The sequence below is a fragment of the Halichoeres trimaculatus genome, unplaced genomic scaffold, assembly GCF_033239565.1.
Source record: "Halichoeres trimaculatus isolate MK-OKI-2021-1 unplaced genomic scaffold, fHalTri1.1 fHalTri1_scaffold_3, whole genome shotgun sequence".
NCBI classification, from domain to species: Eukaryota; Metazoa; Chordata; class Actinopteri; order Labriformes; family Labridae; genus Halichoeres; species Halichoeres trimaculatus.
Genome location: NW_027437181.1, coordinates 40,979,609 through 41,002,824, shown reverse-complemented (window position 1 = coordinate 41,002,824; position 23,216 = coordinate 40,979,609). Strand labels below are relative to the sequence as shown.

The 23,216-nt window shown below is 40.8% G+C and overlaps 1 protein-coding gene across 1 annotated transcript in view; it reads left to right on the top strand.

The window, feature by feature from the left end:
* Positions 1-1,402: 1,402 nt before the first annotated feature.
* cep89 (centrosomal protein 89) overlaps positions 1,403-23,216 on the top strand; it is an 86,781-nt gene continuing 64,967 nt past the window's right edge. Inside the window, exons 1-14 of the mRNA XM_074667131.1 lie at positions 1,403-1,650; positions 4,678-4,784; positions 5,317-5,463; positions 5,541-5,733; positions 7,819-7,870; positions 9,631-9,735; positions 12,080-12,337; positions 13,835-13,977; positions 15,780-15,830; positions 16,463-16,546; positions 17,921-18,024; positions 19,268-19,383; positions 20,171-20,351; positions 20,941-21,108. Of these exons, the coding sequence (XP_074523232.1) occupies positions 1,573-1,650; positions 4,678-4,784; positions 5,317-5,463; positions 5,541-5,733; positions 7,819-7,870; positions 9,631-9,735; positions 12,080-12,337; positions 13,835-13,977; positions 15,780-15,830; positions 16,463-16,546; positions 17,921-18,024; positions 19,268-19,383; positions 20,171-20,351; positions 20,941-21,108 (1,787 nt within the window). The 5' untranslated portion in view covers positions 1,403-1,572. The remainder of the gene's footprint in view (positions 1,651-4,677; positions 4,785-5,316; positions 5,464-5,540; positions 5,734-7,818; positions 7,871-9,630; positions 9,736-12,079; positions 12,338-13,834; positions 13,978-15,779; positions 15,831-16,462; positions 16,547-17,920; positions 18,025-19,267; positions 19,384-20,170; positions 20,352-20,940; positions 21,109-23,216) is intronic.

The window sequence follows — 23,216 nt, the reverse complement described above, 5'->3', positions numbered from 1 at the left end:
CTCTCAGTATAAATATGACACTTTGCTATTTAATTTCTCCAGATTTCCGCTGTAAAAATGCTTGATATCAAGCAGAGGTGTAGTGTAGGATGAGTAGAAGTCGAATATGCCACCCATATCCAGGAATTATTGATCAAAGTGTATTTACAGTAAGGCAAATATGGTGGAATATGCAACCTCTGGGTATAAATATGACACATTTCTGTTTATTTTCTTTGGAATGGTACAGTAATAATGTTCAATATCATTTACAGGTGTAGTGTTGGATAAGGTAAAGTCAAATATACCAGCCATAGCCAGGAATTATTGATCAAAAGTCTTTTGCATCACATGAAATCTAAGAAAACATAGCCTCTGTGTTATATTTGAATCAGAACTTTATTTAGCATAACCTGTCGAGTTTCTAAAGTACTTCGGAAGTACAAACAGCGTGCCACATCTACCGCAATGCTCTTAATGGTTGTGCACTCAAAATGTAAGAGCGGCTCATTTGACCACGAACGTCTAAAGTGCGGCTGGCTTGACCGCAGTGCGGTTTGGGATTGGGCCCCTGTGTCCTACCCACTAACCATAAATTATCCCTTATGTTTGTGATCCTTCAGACAATGATGTACAAAAAGGTCAGGTGACTCAAAACAGTGAACATTCAGTCATTGAGTTCACACACCACTGGTGATGTGAAAATACATCTATCAGAACACAGGTTGGAACTCTCTAAATCAAAACGTCCCACATCTCAATTTTTCTTCTTCTTTTTCTTCCAATACTCGACTGTCATCATCTTTGGGGTGATGGAAATTAAAGCAAAGCCATACAATGTAGAACATTTGTGGGAAACCAAGAGAGAGGGGATGTTTTTTATGATCCATTTTTGTTGATGACTGGCAGAGTAGGTAATTTATCTCCGAAATGCTCAGGAATGAAAACATGTTTGATTTAAAACAAAGGTGTGCACATTACTCAGACCTGTGTGATTCACTGAGTCGGACTCATCCCTATGAAAATGTTTATCCTGCCTCGATGAGTCGTCCAGTTCAAACTTTTTTGTTTTATATTTGGGCTTCCACTTTTTTTCTTAGGAGCTATGAGGCAGTGGATTATAGTGTTAAAACTGTTAGGTCGGTTTGTTTCAGCCTGTTTTAAAGATCATTCTTTCGCTACTGTGTTACACTTTAAAAAAAAAAAAAAAAAAATCTTACTGAATCTTTAAAAATGATGAGTGAGATGTAACACAGAGGATGTGAAAATCCTGACATGGCACGTCGACGCCCCCTGGTGGATGTTGATTGGCGAGGCCATCGTTGCTAGGGGAACCATGTGAGACACCGATTGGCCAAAGTCAGTCAAGGAGCCAATCAGCGGTGTTTTTGTTGCGAGGTGCCGTATTGCAGTGAGGCGTCCAGCTACAGATAGGCTGCCTGTTGAACAAACAGAAGTTATTCTGTTTCAATCGCGTTTAGTTTGAGATAGAGAAGGAACAGGTGTCAAATCCTTTAACCACCTGAGTGCCATGACGTTATTGACGGTATGAATGATCGGTTAATAAGTTAAACTGTTAGCGCCTGTTAACGAATGCTCGTGATCGTGGAGCGGATAAAGCGTCTGACCATGCTGAAATTCAACTTCAGGAGGGAGAAGGACCAGGACTTTGTACGTGTCTCTTTTATTCTTGATTTCAATGAACGTTATTCAAAGCTAACACGACTCCTTCTTCTCAACAGTTGCAAATAAATACCCGGTAGTCAGCTACATGCTGTCTGAAGGATGGGTAGGGTAACATCCCACACTGTCCTTAAGTACAGTCAGTTGACACTGCATTTGGATGGATTCGGGTGTATTGGGAAAGATTTTGTCTTTCCACCTTGTGATCCTTTTTTTTTTTTTTTTTTTTTTTTTTTAATTTATTTATTTATTTTTACATGAACTACAAAACATAATCCTATAGGACACAATTTCTCTTTGTGTCTTCTTTGTTTCTATGAGGAAACTGTTTCTGTTTCATTATTTTTAAAAGGTATGGTGATGTTTGTGGTAATTTGAGACAGCAGGTCAGACAGATTGAAGCACATGTCATTACCATGGACCTTTGCCTTAAAGCCAGCTTATTGCAAAACAAACAAACAAAAAAAAGTGTCAAACTGAGATTTTCTTGCCCTGCCTTCACCACCTGTCTGTTCTCATCAGTAGCTCATTCCGCTTTCTTCTGCATTGAACTTGTTGTAAGCTTTCCTCCTTACAATCATCCCTTGATTTCCCACCCTTGTTGCCCTTGTATTTAACCAAGTGTGAACAGAGGCCGAAACTTAGATTAGAGTGATCAGGAACCATGAAAGCAAAACATGCACTGGCTCCAACATTTTCATTGCTTTACCATCACTTGCACATTAACATTGAATCTCCATTTAGTTAAGCTTCCCTGTATCCATTAAATTAGTGAACACATTTAAATTAGTCAAGTCAAATAGAAATAACATGAGGGTCAGTGTAAACAGAATGTAAAGTCTTAAGGTCCTAGTTTGTTCATGAATTTTTTAAGAGCTTTACGACTTGTACTTCAAAGTTATTTTGTCTGTATCTCTGTGGGTCTATGCTGATAGATATATCAAGTAATTAAAATGAAAGGCTGTATGAATACACTATTGGTTAGCTTCATTATAGTGTCCAAAACAACCTGTAATATGCTGACTCCAAAAAATGTCTTAATTCACTGAATAGAAACACACCTTGAAGATATTTTGGGTAACGCTTTATATTAAGGTCTTGTAATAAGCATTAACAAGACCTTTGTAAGTACTTATAAGATGCTTATTAACATTATTTGTTTATAAGACTATTTAACTGCTTAATAAGTGTTTAACAAGGTCATTGTAATAGTTAATGCAAGACAACTTAATCTATAAGCTTTTTGGAACCTAATCTTAACCCTCTTTGTTTTTTGTCTTCTGTTTTTGTCTCTCATGAGCCCTACCCCAGCCCTTCCCCTAAACCTAACCATTTAGGGCTCCATGCCTAAACCTAACCTGTGGGGCCTAACCCTTACAATGACTTTATTAAACACTTATTAAGCAGTTATATAGTCTTATAAACAAATAATAATGTCAGTAAACATCTTATAAGTACTTACAAAGGTCTTATAAATGTGTATTACAGGACCTTAATATAAAGCAATACTTTATTTTGTTGTGTTTTTACACGTAAAATTTGTTCATATTTCTACGTAATTTTTATTCAAAGTGTTTATGCATTTAAAATTCCTGCTGCTAGATTAAAACCAAGGCAGAGTCACTTTCATGTAATTACCTACCTTATATGTTATGAGGTCAGCTTACAGCTTGATGCTGGTTGGACCCTTCCATGTGATGTCACAGCAAATTTATTAAGGGGGTTTTTGGTCACCTACTTCTAAAGTAAGGCCTCTACATTAACTGCTTTGGATTTTACCTTGAAAACCAAAAGAGTGATTCTATAATTAGAGGAACATTACCGAAAAGTGAAAAGATGTTGTGCTTTTTTTGTTTTATATTCTATTTGACTGGAAATGTTACACCTGGAATGTGCTAAATTCAGTAGTTTGCAAGCTTCAGTTTTAATGAATTCTTAAACATTTACATAATAAAAAAGGAGTGTAATTTTGTGTTATGGAGAAAAGTTGTGACTATTTTTGTTTTTACATTTATCCATATCATACATCCATCTATCCATTCAACATGTCTCTGCTCCCTAGAAATGTCCCTCATCATTTCTATCACAGTTTAGACAAAATTTAAATGAATTATGGCTCAAAAATCCCAGTAACCAGCTGACAGGACAAGAAGAGAGAAACCTGACTCTACAACTCTACATTTAGTGATGCTAACACAGTCCACATTTCCTCCATTTTTTGTCCCTTGTGCTAACTGCAGACCCTGAACATGTCACCACCTGACCTCCATCAGTTCATAATTCTGCTCCTTTTCTTCACAGTTTGCTCTTTATAACATCAACATACAACATGTGACTTTGGAGACAACCATTGCTGATTTATAGGGTTTTTTTTCAATGGGTAACACAGTTGGTGCGGATTTCTCAGACACACACAAAGTGAATAATTTTATCCATATAAATTATTCAGATAGTTTTGAAAACACTTTTGTCATATTTTAATGATTATTAAAAAAAATAATACTGAAAAAAATATTCTCAAATATGTATTCCAGTGTTAACTTTGAAAAGCAAACCCTGACATTTGAGGAATTGGACTGCACAGGAATTTTGACATGAAAATGTACCCCTAATGATAGAATAACTGAAAAACTTAGAACCACCCATAAAATCAGTTTTAATACTTTATAATTTTTATTTTGACATGATTATACTATTGATGTAAACTCAAACTACTTTGCTGGTGTCTTGTTGGTGAAATATTCAGTGTTCTTTGAAACCATTATATTGTGTCCCCAGAGAGAAGGCACCCTTTTTTTCATCCTGTGTTGATCTGTTTTTAATGATCCTCTCTGCCACTGTTGTCAGGACCACAACTGCTGTGTTCTTCTCCAATGTGATGATAACCCTCTCCTGAACTTCCCTTTGTGTGTGTGTGTGTGTGTGTGTGTGTGTGTGTGTGTGTGTGTGTGTGTGTGTGTGTGTGTGTGTGTGTGTGTGTGTGTGTGTGTGTGTGTGCATGTGTGTGTAATGCAGAGACACATAGCTCCTGGTTTGATCCCTGCTGCCTCCCTTGCTCCCAAGCCAGCTGTCCCTCGTACCCCACCTCCACACAGCCCACACCCCTCACCTGAGAGACCCAGGTACCTCTCCATGACCTCCAACCTCCCAAAGCCTTTGATTTATCAAAGTATCAAACGATTTTGTTTCCTCTTTTACAACTAATATTTCAGATTAAAGTGAATCAGTGCAGTAAAAGGAATTTTCACAAGTAATAGCACTTGGTCAGAAACTCGTGTTTTTTGGGAAAACTTTTTAAAAGGGATTTCAGGAATCAGAGCTTCTGCTATAGAATCCAGGTTTTATCGTGTAGAATTCTTGGATGTTTTACAGTAGTTTCTGAAAAGGACCTCTTCTTTTTTTTTAAAATGGAAATTGTGATCTTTTAGCTCGTGTGGACACGTCTCTTGCCCAAATATGCGTTATATTACCACCTAATGCTCCCAGATGATAACTCTACTGAAACATGTCAGACAGCCGATGCTGTGCTCATACACCTGAATCATACACCTAAAACTTAAATCTTGACCTGATCACCTGATGTCATGATCAGTGTGAACGTTTTGTTCATACGTGCTGTCTGTCCTTCGTTGATGTAGATGTTTCTGTCTTCAGGTCGGCCTTAGCAGCAGCCATCTTGTCTTCTTCACTCACTGGACAGACGTGGGCCATTCCTCCTGCCAGACCGAGGTCTTTCTCTGAGAGTGAGCGCTCAGAGTCCTTCATATCAGAGCCAAACCTCAGCACAGCGCTGTTCACCAGGTAGAATCTCTAAAAGTAATGGATTGATGGTTGGATGTGAACTTCCTCCACTGAGTCCCCTTTTTTAACATCCGCAGAGACAGATGGTCCGAGGATCTGTCTGGCCGGCCCCGCCTGTCCTCCCCTGAACACTCAGAGGAGGAGCTAGAGGACAAGGAGGAGAGGGTTCAGGCTGAGGAGGACGGGGAAGAACATGTTTATCAAACTCTGGAAAGACACGAGACTAACTCAGACACTGAACCTGTCTACGCTGTGTCACTCAAACTGAAGGTGAGACGCAGCTCTACATCGTTGTTCATTTCCAGCCAGCTGGGATGTGGCATGGCATGAATGTCGCTGCTTTTCATCCATGTTTTAGAAATGTTATATGTGAAAGTTTAACAAAACACGTTAATCAAGAGACTTTTCAAACCACAGATTTCACCGTTCATTGCAGAACAGCGTGTTAGTATCTGAGAAACTGAACTGAGACATGCACTGGCCTGTGCTCATCCTTAGGCCCTGTCTCCTGTTTCCTGATGAGGAACAGCACAACTGTTTCTCAGCCATGAAAAGAAGAGGGCCGTGAGAATGTGTGGGACATCCCTGCTCAGTTTCTTTTCACACTTGGATTAGCTTCAGTCACCAAAACAGCATCACCAGTCTGATCCAGCAGGTGGCAGAGTTATACTGAGAATAGGTCATGTCTTCAGCTGATTTAGGGAAACACTGTCTTTGCCTGCACAGCTTTGATCATATGGCATGGTCGCTGCATTTCCTGAGATATTTACCATCACAACATCACATCATTTCACAGCAGACGCTGTCAATGCTAACGCTAAACAGATGGTGTTGTTTCACATCTCTTTTTTTACCATTTTTTACCATCATCTCTTTTTTTTTGTTTTATTAAATTGACAACTACTGTAAACTTACACTTTTTTTGCTATTGTCATCCCATCCATGGGCACAGATGTGGTACCAGGCACAAAACAAAACCTCAGGTACAGTAATAAGGGACACAAATAGATCGTTTTTAGTCACACACAAGTTTATTCTAATTGGAATAGTAAATGAATGAAATTAATCACCAGACCTTGAAATAAGGTAAAATAAACAGTAATGTATTTAATGATAATATGATTTATGAAGTGGCTGCCCTAATACTTAGAACACCTGATAGATCTGAAAGCATTGACCTTTATTTGCCTCCAAATCCTGATCTTGAAACGTGCAGGTCGTCGCTCTGAGCTCAACAAATCTCAGATGAACTGAGTCCTCCTGTTTTATCTACTTTAACTGAAACATTTGGTTTGTTCACCTTTTGCAGCAGTTACAGCAGCACGTGTCTTTGACATAGTGTCAACATATTTACAGAGAACTTGTTGAACGGGATTGAAGTCCAGACTTGTGGTCCAGTCCATCATTTTCAGTGTTCCTCAAAATCACCAAAGTCTCATGATGATGGCTGTATTCTGTGGAATACAAAGCACAATGAAATAATTATGACTTTCTTGATATTTTGTTCCTTTTTGAGTATTTTAGCTGGTAACTCAACAAAACAACTCAAAGCTTGTAAACACACCGGTTTTCTGAATAATTTTGCCACCACTGTACATAACTAATATAATGTTCAATAAAAGATAAGCAATAATCAGATTAGGTCTAGTTAAATAGTTGTTGTGCTGTCAGGAGTTAGAGTTGGGAATCTTCAAGGTGCTGCGTCACAGTTTAGTGTATGAACATCTAAGCTGGGTAACTCAAGGGTCGTCTATTCCTCCCCAAGTCCCTGATAGTTTCCAGGAAACCAGTTACTTCAACTTGATGTACCAAACTTTTTCCATGATAGAGCAATTACTGTTTTAGCCGCTGCTCTAGTCCTGTCATACATATTTAGTATTTTTCTTTGTCTTATATTTTACTTCATGTTCTTGTTCTTATACTCCTGCACCTAGTTTTCCCAGTGGCATCTGTCAGTCAGTCACGCCTCACAGGGTCAACCTGCCTTCTGCTCGATTCATTACTGGAAAACTCAAAGCAAAGCACAGATGACAGAGTGGTCCACCACAGCCAGAGGAAATAACACCACTTCATATCGCGTCCGTATTCAGTCTCTGCTTCTTTCATGTTCGTCTTCTGTTTCACCTGTTGCTCTTAGTCATGCTGAGCTCAATCTTTTCATTTAGATTAACTGGCTCTCTGAAGATTCACACTTATAAACAGACTGACAAGAACGTGTTGGTACCACAGTGACTGTGTCCAAAAGGCGGTGGGCTCTGGAAAGGCCCTGCACAGAGAGAGAAACGGGCAGTGAAGCTCTAGAAACGACCTTCTCCTCATGTGACTAACGTCCTGTCTGTTCTGTCACTCTTCCAGACCAGCACAACGCAGCCGGCTCAGATGCCTGAGGGACGCTCACCGTCATCAGGTACTGACTTCACACTCGTAGAAGACGGGTCAACACCGTTAATTCTACAAGCACCAGAGTGTGTGTCTGTAAGCGGTCATTAGCTTTTCATTAAACCCCTTTTTATTGAGAAGTTTTATCTCTTAAGTCAAATCAAAGTGAATTAGTTCCTACTTTCTGTAGGGACTAATTCACACAAACAACCTTCATCTAAAAACCGGTTCAGGGTTGAAATGGATGCTGGTGTCAGGCAGGTATTTTAGCTAAAGCAATTACTGATGTCTGACGAGTTCTTCCAGTGTGGATATAATCCTTAAAATAACACTTAGTTCATGTCAGGGTTTAATGACTTGATATAAAACGTCCTATTCAGTCCTCATGCACAATAAAACACAAAGTGGTCTGTGGATAAACTCAAATCAAAAGGTTTTGATCAAAAACTGGGTCCACCACCAGCAGGTATACCGGGCCAAAGCTCCCCTCTGTGTTCTTTGTAGAAGTTACACGAAAAAACAACCACACTTGTTTTTTTTGTGTCCTGTTGAAGAAATAAAGGAGGAAGAAAAAACATTTTTTACTGCATCAAAAATTCTTAGTATGTATTTTCTTAACCTCTGTATTATGATCAATGCATCACTTTGTACTTTGTAACCTTTTGCTCAACTACCTGATTCTTATTGATGTGATTAGGCAAGTCAAGTTTATTTATGTAGCACATTTTGGCAGCAAGGCAATTCACACAAGACCTAACAAGACTCATACCAAAGGTCACTGGAACACACTGGGAAAAACAAAACAAAACAAAACAAAACAAAACAAAACAAAACAAAACAAAACAAAACAAAACAAAACAAAACAAAACAAAACAAAACAAAACAAAACAAAACAAGACAAAACAAAACAAAACAAAACAAAACAAAACAAAACAAAGCAAAAAAAACATCAAGAATAAATCAAAGAGTAAATTTAAGGCCACGAAAAAATAAAATGAAATAGCAGAAACAAAGGGTTAAAATGTAACAGAAGATTTTAAAATCCAACCGTTCAGTAAGAGTTTTGCACAAAAACTGATATTAAAGGAATTTGTGAAAATATCCTAATAACAGGCATCTGTTAAAAGGTGAGTGATTAACCTGGATTCAAAGGAGCTGGGAGTTTCAGCACACCAGATATTTGGAGATGTTTGAAGTAAAAACTCAAAGGTGCTTCTCCATGTTTGCTCCTGACTCTGGGGCAGGGAAGACGTCCTGAGCGACTTTGATAGTTGGTGCTGAATGAGAAGATCACTCAATGTATTTTTGCCCAGAACCAGTCAGAAATAATTCTTACCTGTCTAAATACGATGATTCTTCACTATGAAGCTCTACTCATACCAGAACCAGAACCAGTCAGAAATAATTCTTACCTGTCTAAATACGATGATTCGTCACTATGAAGCTCTACTCATACCAGAACCAGAACCAGTCAGAAATAATTCGTATCTGTCTAAATACGATGATTCTTCACTAGGAAGCTCTACTCACGTCATCTAAGTGGTCAATCCCGCTTTTCTTGAGCATTAATATGTGTGAGAGATGTGATAAAGGATTAAACAAAATGAGAATAATGACAGCCAGGCTCAGGTGGGGCTACATTAAAGTCCTCTGCGTAACACCGGAGAGGCTCTTTCCTTTAAACTAAAACGCTGCATGCTGGCAGACGGTGAGGCAGTTTAACACACCAGAAAACTCGTATTTAACAGGCGTTATGCATTATGATGATTTTATTTTTTCTTCTTTTAGATTTGATTGAAGACGCTAGTGTCCAGTCACATGACGCTAGCAGCGTTTCTCTGAAGAAAGCTTCTGTCAAAAGGAGATCTGAAAGTCAGAGAGATGCTGTGCCAGGTAGATTCAAGTCCCCCTGAAGCCAGCTGTGTTTCTTTTTTTAACTTCATTGCTTCTTCCTTCTTCCTTTCTGTGCACAGTGGTCCACTCTGCTTGTCTGTCTGTAAAAATCTGTGTCAGAGCTTTTTGCTATATCTAAAATGTTGACTCCACTTCCAGCCTTCACTTCAGGAGGGTCTAAACTTTTCCAGAGAGCGTCACATTTAATTTGTGAAAATGATCAAAGGCCAGCAGCTCTTACTGCCATATTTATTAAACAGACAGCAGGATACATAAACAGCAGGACACACTGACAGCAGGATACATTGACAGCAGGATACAGACAGCAGGATACACTGGCAGCAGGATACATTGACAGCAGGATACAGACAGCAGGATACACTGACAGCCCCATACATAAACAGCAGGACACACTGACAGCAGGATACATTGACAGCAGGATACAGACAGCAGGATACAGACAGCAGGATACACTGGCAGCAGGATACAGACAGCAGGATACACTGACTACAGGATACAGACAGCAGGATACACTGACAGCAGGATGCAGACAGTAGGATACACAGACAGCAGGATACAGACAGAAGGATACACCGACAGCAGGATACAGACAGCAGGATACACTGACAGCAGGATACAGACAGCAGGATACAGACAGCAGGATACAGACAGCAGGATACAGAAAGCAGGATACACTGGCAGCAGGATGCAGACAGTAGGATACACAGACAGCAGGATACAGACAGCAGGAAACACTGACAGCAGGATGCAGACAGTAGGATACACAGACAGCAGGATACAGACAGAAGGATACACCGACAGCAGGATACAGACAGCAGGATACACTGACAGCAGGATACAGACAGCAGGATACACTGACAGCAGGATGCAGACAGTAGGATACACCGACAGCAGGATACAGACAGCAGGATACACTGACAGCAGGATACAGACAGCAGGATACAGACAGCAGGATACAGACAGCAGGATACAGAAAGCAGGATACACTGGCAGCAGGATACAGAAAGCAGGATACACTGACAGCAGGATACAAACAGCAGGAAACACTGCAAGCCGGATACATAAACAGCAGGATACACTGACAGCCGGATACAGACAGCAGGATACACTGACAGCAGGATACAGACAGCAGGATACACTGACAGCAGGATACAGACAGCAGGATACACTGACAGCAGGATACAGACAGCAGGATACAGACAGCAGGATACACTGACAGCAGGATACAGACAGCAGGATACACTGACAGCAGGATACACTGACAGCAGGATACGCTGACAGCAGGATACATAAACAGCAGGATACATAAACAGCAGGATACGCTGACAGTAGGATACATACACAGCAGGATACAGACAGAAGAATACACTGACAGCAGGATACAGACAGTAGGATACACTGACAGCCGGATACAGACAGCAGGAGATTAACAGCAGGATACACTGACAGCAGGATACAGACAGAAGGATACAGACAGCAGGATACACTGACAGCAGGATACAGACAGAAGGATACAGACAGCAGGATACACTGACAGCCGGATACATAAACAGCAGGATACACTGACAGCAGGATACAGACAGAAGGATACAGTCAGCAGGATACACTGACAGCCGGATACATAAACAGCAGGATACACTGACAGCCGGATACATAAACAGCAGGATACACTGACAGCTGGATACATAAACAGCAGGATACACTGACAGCCGGATACATAAACAGCAGGATACAGACAGCAGGATACAGACAGCAGGATACAGACAGAAGGATACACTGACAGCAGAAAACACTGACAGCAGGATACACTGACAGCAGGATACACTGACAGCAGGATACACTGACAGCAGGATACACTGACAGCAGGATACAGAAACACGAGAAAAAACTTAACTCACGACAAACCAAAGACCACATCCTTACACCTTTTAGTGTTTTTGAACTCTCACATTTTCCCAAGTTGATTATTTATTTAATTTCAAGATGTCAGCTGTGAGAGATGTTTAGTTACTACTGAATGTACTGAGCTCTAGCTTTATACAAGGAGCCAAAATGTAGTTTAGTAAGATGCTATTTGATATAGTTTGGTTCTGTTAGACAAATGTAAATGTACTCAGAAGTTAGAACCTGAATTATTTCAGAGCAATAATCATTACATTGTAGGATTGAAGCAAAGGGTTAAATGATTGTTTGCCAGCCTGGCTTTGGACATGGCTGCTTTACTGCCTGTTTTATCACTGCATGTTGAACTGGTCTTATAGTCCTGTCTCTTTAAAGTAGAATTTGCTTTTTTTTTTAAATGATACTCCTTTCTCATTTTTAGCTACAATAACAGTCCCAGCCGCTGACCATCCCAGCCAACACAGCAAAGCTAAAACCCCCAAACACCCCTCTCAGCGGTCCCCCAAACCCAGGCAAGCAAACAGCGAAGCAAAGATGGAGGTTCAAAGGGAGGCGGTGCCGTCTCTGCCAGAGAAACACAGAAGAATGGAGGATGAGGAGCTTCTGGAGGGGAGACTGCAACGGCTGGAACGGGAGATCAGTCACAGCCGCGCCTCCTCACACCTGAGATCATCTGCAGGTGGAGTAAAGGAGTCTGTGGAGACGTGAAGTGGTTCAAAAAGACAGGAGACAGGAATACCATCAGTAATTTTGAAAAAAAAAACAGAAATAAGAGGCTGAAAGTAAAAGAGAAAGATTGAAGAGATGATGCAGCCCCTTGCCCCCTGCTCCTCCCTCATGAAAAGTTTGTGGATAGAAAATGAAATGAGAATAAGGCTGAGTGTAATGAGCCAGAATAACATGTTAGGTACAGCTCTTAGTGTGGCCCAAGGACAATACGGTTTCTTTTTAAGAGCAGAGAGTGAGGGAGGTGTGAAAAACAGCTGAAAGGAGCAGTAAGATTGGCAGAGTGAATGGAGGCAGGTTTACCTCGTGGTCAGAGACTCTGGCCTCCTCATGGGAAACTGGAGAGCCACTCCTGTTCTCTGCTAGTCAAGTATTGATCATCCACTTATTAATACACTCAAAGGTTGGACTTTTGTTTCTCCGGATTGTTTCCCATGCAGCAGACAGTGGGGAGGGTCAAATTCATGTCGGAGGAAGAGCACACCTGGCTGCCCTGCTGTGAGTTACAGCCTCACATCAGTAAAACCATTGGAGGCCTTGCATAGAGCCATGGATTTAGTATTTTGACTCAACACAGAAATTTGACAAATGAGGAAAAAAAATCAAGGTTGAGAAGAAAAGCTTTCCATTCGTTGATCAGTCAATCAATCAATCTGCTGTCTCCATATCTGTTTGTCCTGGGTCCTGTGTCTGCCCTGTTCTTTAACCTCTCCTGACATGGGTCACTTTAGGGCGTAAATACTTTACCTGTGAGGTGTGCAGCTGCTCAGATGAATGATTGCAGAAAACAGCATTACCTGATTGGCTTCTGCTTGTGGCAGGTAAAAGAGATGCAATGGACAATGCACCGGTTTTACTGAAGAGGCCACTGAATATGTTCTTTCTAGCTCCTGTCAGGACTTTTTTTTTAGGTGTTTGTCCACTTTGAAGCTTCCTGGGGACATACTGATACCTCTTATCGCTTTGCAGCATATGACTGCATGATACTTGAATTTCAGCAGAAATCGCTCCTCTGATCCCTTCCTTCCCTACATGGGATAGCAACAACTGACACTAGAAATATCCTAAAATTGGTTCTAAGTAACAATCATCCACGTTTTCCTTTGTCGCCAGAAAAATTTACAAAAATTAGCTTGTGACTGTTAAATTTTAGCTAAGAACTCCTCACAGGTGCTTTAACTACCTTCCTCAACATAAACAACTCAGCAGCACTTGTGTTGCATAAATCCTGAGTCTTAGTGAGATTCCTCACTTTTCACTGTTTGTGAGATCTTTTGAAAAGGTTATAGATTAAGTGCACTCTATTTGATTGTCATTGTATTGATACAGCACAACCCCTGGTCTCTCTCTCTCTCTCTCTCTCTCTCTCTATATATATATATATATATATATATATATATATATATATATATATATATAAATAACCTGATGCTCTGTCCGGATTTTTCAGGAAGCCAAGCTGAGCTCCACGATCTGAGGCGACACGCTCAGGAGCTGGTGGATGAAAATGACGCTCTCAAACTGACGGTTCACCGCCTGAACGTGGAGCTGAGCCGCTACCAAACCAGGTTCAGACCTTTAACCAAGCAGGAGGTAAGATATCACCTCTGCTTTGGAGTGATACCTCTCAGGGGTTTTAGGTCGCAGTATTGGGGGGCATGAAAAACTCCTCTTCAACTTATTTTATCAAATCAAACCTGCACCGGCTTGGTTGAAGTATCCATGTGAGAGGAATGACTTCATGCCTTGCTCAGTAGAGATTTGTCATGAAGCCAAAGCAACCAGCTGGTTGCAGCTTTGAAAGCTTCCTGCAGAAAAAGGATGAGTTGTGAATTTTGAATATCAAATAGTTATTTAGATGAAAAAATCATATAGTTTTTGTGACTTTTATTTCATCTTAGAAATGTATATGAGTTTATATTTTTAGTAGGCTCTGGTTGTAACTTGATATATAAATACCAGACGGTGGATGAATAAACCTGCCATGATAACAAAACAACATGAGGAAGCATCGTTGCCAGTTGTCAGTTTGCGATTTCTGCATCAGCACAATAAAAATCACACAGAGAGTAAGACGGAACAATAGACAGCAACAACTAAACAGTAGATTCAGCAGTGAAACAAGCACACGGGCTCTTCAGATGACCCCAATCCTAGTTTTAAAATCATCCAGACTAACAAAATCATCTAAAATGGATGATTTTTTTAGTCTGGATTAAAAAAACTGACTACAGCCACTCTTTTATCCATATCTGATTTTGGATAAAAGAGTGGCTTGATTCAGTTTTTTTCTGAGCTTTTAGGATGTGGATGTGATGACTAAAAGTAAGGCTTTCATCCAGGAGAAGATGAAGGTATTTGAAAATATGGACGCTTTAACCTCCTTCTCCGTGAGAGAAGACCAGATTTTAACCTTCACTTTCCTCATAGGCCAAGAGAAGTCATTTTAGTTTCATTGGCGTCTACGTATCAAGTCTAACTCCCCAACAACTTTGAGAGGTAGAAATGGATCTCCATCTTTTTTTGTCAGTGGGGGGTGGGGAAATATTCAAATAATTGGTGCATAGTTAGCAGCGACTGTCAAATCATATTTTTGCTGGAAACGCCCATCCCTAGTGTAGAAGAGTCTTTATAGGTAGAAACCTTTCAGTTCAGTCTTCTTACCTGGAGAAAAAATGTTACCTCACCTTGTGAAACATAATAAGCCACTGGATATTATCAGTTCAAAGGCTTTTCTACAGCTTAAGCGTGAAAACACTTTTCTCTGTTACAAAGCCTTTAAGACAGAAATCTGCCTTTGATCCTGAACCCTGCTGAGTGGAAGGCGGTTTGGTTTGGTCTGTTCTTCTCTCTGCTTTGTTGCAGTAATGAGTTTCTTGTTCCTGCCTGTTACGCTCTGTCCGCTCTGTCCGCTCTGGGTTTTGTGTTTAACACGGGAGAGAAAGACCGGCCTGTGGTTTTAATCAGAGCTACCTCATGCTGTGTCTTACTCTGAGAGATGCTCTCATGTCACTGTGGGTCCTCATTACTCCTGGACCAAGTGAGAAAAATAAAAGGAAATACAAGTGGATGAGAAAATGCTGTGATAAGAGCTTGGAAACATGAAGCTGTTTGATCTGCAAAGCTTAAAAAGAACTATGTCTGCCTCCATAAAGGTCACGTTGACATTCACCTTGAGGTGTAATTCCCCATGAGTTCAGTTGATCTAAACTTTAATATCCTCTGATAGGAAAAGCATTAAAACAGCTTTATGAGCATGAAGAGCTCATGTAGCCCTCGTGTGGATGTTGTTATTTATGTTTAATGAGAGAAGTGAAACATTTGAAGCTGCCTCATTACTGAAGCTGTAAAAACATGGTGGTTTTTAACCAGTATCTCCTTTTTGTCTCAATCAGAGCTCCAGGATCAGTGGCTTACCAAAAACAGGCTCCCCTCCTCCCTGGCTGGTCAGTATTCACACACCACTCTAGGTCAGAGCAGTTCAGCCAATCATGTCATGATAAAGTGATGACTGTTTAATCCTCTGAACATGACAGGCCAGTTGAATAGGCAGGTGATGTTTGACTATGACTGAAAGGTGAAGAAGAGTTTTATCAAGTCTGGGTATTAGATTAACCAGATATTATGGCTGATCTCCATTTTTCTCTTCCCTAATAAAATAAAATGGACATGCTCTGATCTACTGTTGAGGTCAAAATGATTAGTCCCCCTTTAAAACGTTATGTATGACATGTCTGCCAGTTTGTAAACAGGCCAAAAACAAATTGCAGAAGGAAGAGCCCAAAGGCTGAAAAACAGTCATTTTTACCCCAGCTTGTTCATGCACTGATACTTGGCTTTAATGCTGTAGCTCAGCTGTTGTTGAAGTTGGGTTTGGAGTTCTTTGAGGTCTAAAGGGTCCAAAGGGTCTTTTCTATGAATCTATCCACACAGAGCACAATAATGCATGTGTTTCTGGCTATGAGTAATTTTTTTTTGATGGAATATCAGGGAAAAATAATCACGAGATGAGTTAACTGGGAAGAAATCTCTCTGACCTCTGCCAAAGTTAATTTAGTGTCTCTGTCTGTGTTTGTAGCTGGACATGAAGCATTTATCTCCCCTCCTCCTGTCCTACGAAGACAGGATGAATGAGAAAGATGCACTTCTGCAAGTCACTGAGGTAAAGTACGACTGAGGGCTTCTGTGGATTAAAAAAAGGAGCATAGGCTAAGTTTGTTAAGTCTTTGTGTAAAAATAGAGACCTGATGCAGGGCCAGGTACGGTCCAGACTCAAAAGGCTACAACACTGTGGTTTTCTAACAGAGCTGTGGTTTTCAGGTTCCAGTTAAAATGTCCAAAACACACGTTACTATGGTGGCCCCGAAGTGCAAACCACAACAGCAGATTTAAAAGCACATTGACATCAAGCTACTGGAAGAGGAAGGTCTTGTTGTTGACCCGAGTCATTGCTGATTGGACGAGATGGAGGACTTGATTGGACAAAGTCTCTGTTCATCATTTTACCAGCAAGTTGTTCTGTGTGGTGCAGTGTGTGGTGCAGTGTGTAAGGTGTAGGCATGATTTATTTTTGACGTTTTGCAGTTGGAATTGCAGTTGCACAGTCAGACCTGTCTGTTGCTGTATTCAGCAACTTTTCAGACACCTCCAGCCACTTCTTTTCAAAAAAGCCACCAACAACAAGTCTTGTGACTTTTCTGGACTTTGGAGACTGATGTGAAAGCATCTCATCTGATCAGCGATGACTCATGTTGCCCACCAGTACTTCTTCAGGTAGCTTTATGTTGTCGCATTTAGTTATTTGTTGTTGTGGTTTGCACTTCAGGGCCATTTAGCTTTTCCATATGTGTGTAATCGTATCTCAATGCCTCATGTTTCTAGAAGGTCCCATCCTATTGGTGCGTGCGTTCTGTTGGGGGGAACCCCTGTTTGATCCCTGTGTGCAGTCCAGATTCTGGTACCCCCCATTAGCAAGGCCCTTCATTTAAGTTAGATAAGGAAACCTGATTCAGCAGTGAAATCCACACATAGCTGCTCCTGTTTTCCAGTCAGTGAGGCCTCCAACAGGCCTCTGCTCATATCAACCCATATTAAGCTTTGTGCTTTGTATTCATTTGTTTTGTCTTTTTGATGTCTGAATGGTTTTGTTTCTACTTTTTGATATTGTGTCCTCACTGTTATTATGGCTGCTGTAACTGCATTTTCACACTAAGGATCAATGCAGTTTGTCTCTTTAGCTGGTGTGTATGAACCTGTTGTAAGTTAGTCAGTGTTAAAGGCCAACATGCAGCTGTAATACAACATGAGCAGCTGTGTGTAGATGGTGATCTAGCTCCTGTGCCCATACAGACTGCTGTCCTGTGCAGGTAGTACTCAGTGAACCTGATAAACACAGCCCTGCTGCATAAACCCAAAGCCAAACATATTGGGCTGTTGATGCTGTTAAGAAGAATTTGTCTCAGCTGTTTTGTTCTCGGATTAAAAATTCTCAAACCACCAGTGTTAATCCAAGTCCTTGGGTCTTTGTTTGCCAAAGGAGGAAGTGAAGAGGTTGCGGGTCCATGTAGAAGAAGTAATCCAGGAAAATGAGAGGCTCCATGATGAAATTGCTAAGACTGCAGGGGTCAGCCAGAAGGACTGGTAAGAAGTAATAAACTCTGTGTGTATTGATTCTGCCCCGTCAGCACTCGCTGGGTTGTCACTTTTCATCCCTCTGATATGATGAAATGAAATGCTTCCTTTACTCTCTCCTGCCTGAAGATCTCTGCTCTGACTCTCTCCTTTATCCGCTGGAATAAATGTGGTGGTAAACTTATTATAGTTACCTACAGTGTTCTATACGTCAACATAGAAAGTCATTTTTTATAACCCGTTTAGAAAATCTTCACAAGTGTAACCTGTTGTACTAATGCAGCAATAGAAAAGAAATGAAGCTGCAGAGTTTTCTGTGTCTCTAAAAGACAACAGTCATCATGTCATCACACACTGAAGAACATGTCAGACACAATCACCCTCATTTATCAATCTTGCATTTGGATGTGGGTGTAGAAATGAGCTTACAGCAACATTTGTGTGTGATTTATTAAACTAGTACACCAATCACGGTGTACCCCTGATCAGGTACTGATCATTCTGGTGGGTGAAAACAATAGTAATTAAAATAACACTTCCCCAAATGTTCAAGGCTCAGCGGGTCTGTCCCGGGAAATTTATGCCATGGGGTCAGATTATGGGAAAAAGAAACTTTCTGTGCTGGGGATGGACGCCATAGCACCTGAGGTAGAGAGAAATGAAGCTGTGGGTCAGAAAAGTCACGTCTGCAAGGAAATCACTGCAGCCATCAGCCGTGTGGATGTGAAAAACCAAACTACAGCAGAGTTTTAAACATTTTTTTACACATTCTTTATAGTTTCACTTTTGATATTTGACTATTAGAAGCCTCAATAATATTAACTTCATTTGTGGCTAAGTGGCGCGTAGCTTGTGAGCAAGTATGCATGGGTAAACCAGAGTTGTATGGTTATTCATTTCACGAGATGAGCTGATTGGTTGTGATCTGAAGTAGATGAAGGTCTTTTGTTCAGATTTATATCATAATATTGTTAGGAGTGAAATAATCATCTTCATGATAAATCCATCCCTCTAATCAGTACAGCTTATACAGAAACAGAGTGAAATGTCAGATTCATTGGTGTCACAAATAATTCAACCATCTAAACATAATCAGTGAACCTCAGTTAGTTCGTCTGAAAATGCTCCGCTCTCATATCTGATTCTTTTCCACAGATTTTATTTTGCTGCATCATGCTCCCCTCTGATGTGAAACTTGTGTCCATGAACTCACATTTCTCTCCCCCATCTCTTCCTCTGTGTTCCTCCACAGCCATCAGCTCCAGCAACAGGCCTTCCTGGTTCTGCAGGAGAACCAGGTTCTGATCGATCAGCTCAGGGCGCAGCACGTGAAGGCCACAGCCAGCCACAGCAGACACCACGCTGAAGGTACCAGGTCAAGTGTTAAAAACCAACATGTTTGGCACATGTGGGCATGTGTTGCGGGGGTCTCCAGTTGTACCTGCGGTTTAAGCTCATATCTGTGCAGGAGCACCAAGTGAAGGCAGCTGGATTAAGATTAACCACTGTGGAGGAAAGACCCATGAATCTGTCCGTGCACGGTGCAGTTTAATTTGTAGTTTAATTTGCAGTCTAAGTCCTGAAACCTAAACTGTAGAGCAGTATGTCTCAACCCTGGTCCTGGAGGACCTCCTGCCCTGCATGTTTTAGATCAGGGGTCTCAAACTCGTGCCATGGAGGGCCAAGAGGCTGCAGGTTTTCTTTCCAACCAGAACCTCCACCCAGGTGATTTCACTGATTAGTCACTGCTCTCTGCTTATAGGTGAGGTAATTAGTGAAATCACCTGGTGGGGTTTCTGGTGGGAAAGAAAACCTGCAGCCTCTTGGCCCTCCATGGCATGAGTTTGACACCTGTTTTAGATGTTACCTAACTCCAACACACCTGATTCAAATGAATGGCTCGTTATCAGGCTCGAGCAGAGCTTGATGATGAGCTGATCATTTGAATCAGGTGTGTTGGAGTCAGGAACATAAAAAACATGTAGGGCAGGGGGTCCTCCAGGACCAGGATTGAGAAACACTGCTTTAGAGAAATTATTTTTTCTTCAGATTTAGATTTATCTTCATCCGTGGTGCTCTGTTCTTTTCTGTGTGTCTTTTATATGGCATTGAATTAATGAAGCTGTACTTCTCTGCCCCTCTGCTGCCTTTATAGTTTCAAAGGTGTCTAAGCAACTGATGCTGTTGGAGGCAGAGAAGCAGCGTCTGCAGCAGGACCTGGAGGAGAGCAAGGAGGAGCTGCAGAAAAATGTACGAGAGGTACAAGTTCTGCAGGCCCGCCTGAAGGATTCAGTCACCTGGGACGAACACTGCGGCATTTCTGGGAGACTCAGGCGGTACTGCTTTGAATGTTTTATTTTACTTCCGTACGGTAGGAATCAAAATAAGCATCAGGCATGTCTTGATGTACAGTCGGCTTCATTTGACTGAGGTACACTCAGTGTATTGACTCAATTATTCCAATTTAAAGATCCTAAACAGCAGGGCTCCTTTTCCTTTGCTCTGAACTGGTTTCAACTGGCATGAGTTCAAATCCAGTGCTGGGTTTCATCACTTCACCTCTTTAGTAGTGATCTATTCTGGATAAAAAAAAGAAAAAAACACTTGAAACAGTTTTTTTGATTGGACTGAGGGGGTCACCTGGATGTGGAGGTAAAACAAGCTAGAGTTGGTTTATAGCTGAGAATACTCCCATTATTTCTATGAGGTGGCAAAAGGAGACCATTGGGATTCACAGCAAACAAAGACTTCCATAATCTGACCGAAATGATCATCATTACAATCGTTCTCATAATCCCAGTCAGCAGGATTTAAAACACTAGGGTGAATCTCTGTGGGAGGCTGATGCATCATTTAACGGCAGTAAAACTGTTCCTGAGAGTTGTTGTGTCACACTGTGCTGTAAGTCTGCTTTCTGGCTCCCAGGCAGCTGGAGCAGCAGGAGAGCAGGAGTAAGAAGGAGGTGGAGGAAATGCTTCTTCGACTGTCCAGCCTGCAGGAGGAAAACAGGAGGCTGGCTCTGGACAAAACCCGTCTATCTGCCGATGTCAAAACAATGGAGGCTGACCTGGAGCTCAGCAGACAAGTCAACAGGTACTAAAATAAAAACTCAGTGTAGCCATTCTGCCCTCAAGAGCACTCAATATCACTTTTTCAAGGTAATGATTTGTTGTTTTGTCCTGAAGACACAGCCTTTAAGTTACAGTTGGCTGATGAGGTCCCCATGGGAAACTTGATGACACTTTAATATAAATATAAATGTTATTATTTAGACTGATGATAAGATGAAGCTGTCAGAATAGTGAGCAGGAAACAGAGGTGGTTGACCCAATAGCAGATTTAAACAAAAAGGTTCATTTAACACAAAATCCCCAAATCAAAAAAACTTGAGGGCAGCAGTGAAAAGAGACAGTGACTGCAAACAGCCACAGGATACAGACTATAGCTGTGGCCCAATTCAGAGTCTGCAGTCCACAAAGGCTGCAGCCTTCAGGGGACCCGGCCTTCGTGGCCTAGGTAGACCACAAAGGCTGAACTGAATTAAGACGGTCTGGTCTACAAAGCATTTCCTGTTTGTGACTCTCAGCTTCACACAGCACCGCCCTCACCTGTTAGCCTTGCGTTACTCTTCAAACACACAAACCAAAACCTTTCAACAAGATGTTTTTTACCATTAATTTTTTCTAATATTCCACTGTGTTATCATTATCATTATTTTAGTAGTATTTTAGGAGTATAAAACCACAACGTACATGTAAGAGTTAAGCAACTACAAGTTTTCAACATTTGAACAAATGCTATGGGGAAAGTTTAATAGAAAAAATATAAAATACAAACTGTTATAGTTTTACTTGCTTTTTTTTTTTTTTTTTAAAGAGTACTGAGTTGTTTGAATGCTTTGTTTGAACTCCTTGTAAACTAAAAAAAAAATAGTATATATTTTTTCCGATGAAAATTACATTTGTGAACATAGGAATTTTCCATAATAAGATTTATAAAGAAGAACTGTTTTACCTCAGTATATAACTTAAAAAGAGCCCAAACAACACATTTTTACACAGTAAGTGTTATACTTTTCAAAGGGCCCCGTCCTCGCCTGTCAAATTTTGTGCGGACTAAATTTCAATAGAGTGGTAGGGGAATTTATTCAAAGATATGCCCAAAGATCAGGACATATATATAAAGTCTACCCACCTGCAAAGCCTGTAAAAAAAATCTATCCCTGTTATTAAGTGGGGTTGTATTTTCGATCCATGTAATCTTTGATGCTATACGTGACAAAGCGATTTAAAAACAAAAATAATTTGGTACAAGAAACATTTGTTCAATATTCAAAGTAAAGTTGTGTAACAACGTGAGTGGACTGATTCCAAAAACTGATAATAAAACCCTGCACTGTGCGTCAATGAGTAATGAGGAGTCAAACAGCGGAGTCCCGCGGACAGCTCCTGAATAATGACAGTTAGGATCCGCACCTCGACAGCGACTATGACATTTGGGCTCTATAGGGTGATCTGTCACTGCAGGAGTGAATAGCCTCATGGAAGTTATAGTTTACAAGTCTTCACATTATTTACTGACGAAAACTAATTTGGTGCTTTTAAAGTCATGCCGTTAAGTTTACATGGATCCTGATGTTTGCGTTAAGGGGCAGACTTAAAATGATACAACGTTCATATAAGAATATATCAAAGCATGTCAATTTATAAAACTTTCTTTTAAAGCATAGGCTGTATCAAATAAAATGAGTGCCATCAACTGACTCAATTGGTTAGGAACTAAAATTAATATTGCACAGCAGAAGCTTCCATTCGGTCGGAAACGACCGACTTTTGCTTTTCTTCTCGGCAGAGGGCAAGACATCATCTGCTGCAGCCTCCGGGATTTCAGCCTCACCACCACCTTTCTCCTCTGAACTATTTTGTTTAGTCAAAAAGTCTTTAAGTTGTTGCCTGTTTCGACGTGTCTCCCGCTGTATTTGTCGGAGTAAATGAAACCCGTGCTACAAGTTTAGTACCACCTGAAAAAAAAAAAAAAGTTTTGTTCCACATAGACCAGGCCTATCCATAAAAGATAAGAGGGAATATTTTTCACCGGACATTTTGACCGGTGGAGTTGAAATATGTCGGACTTCGGCAGATTTTACCGGTCAAAGTCCGGTAATTACCGGATAACGGAAACCCAGCATGAAACACAATGAA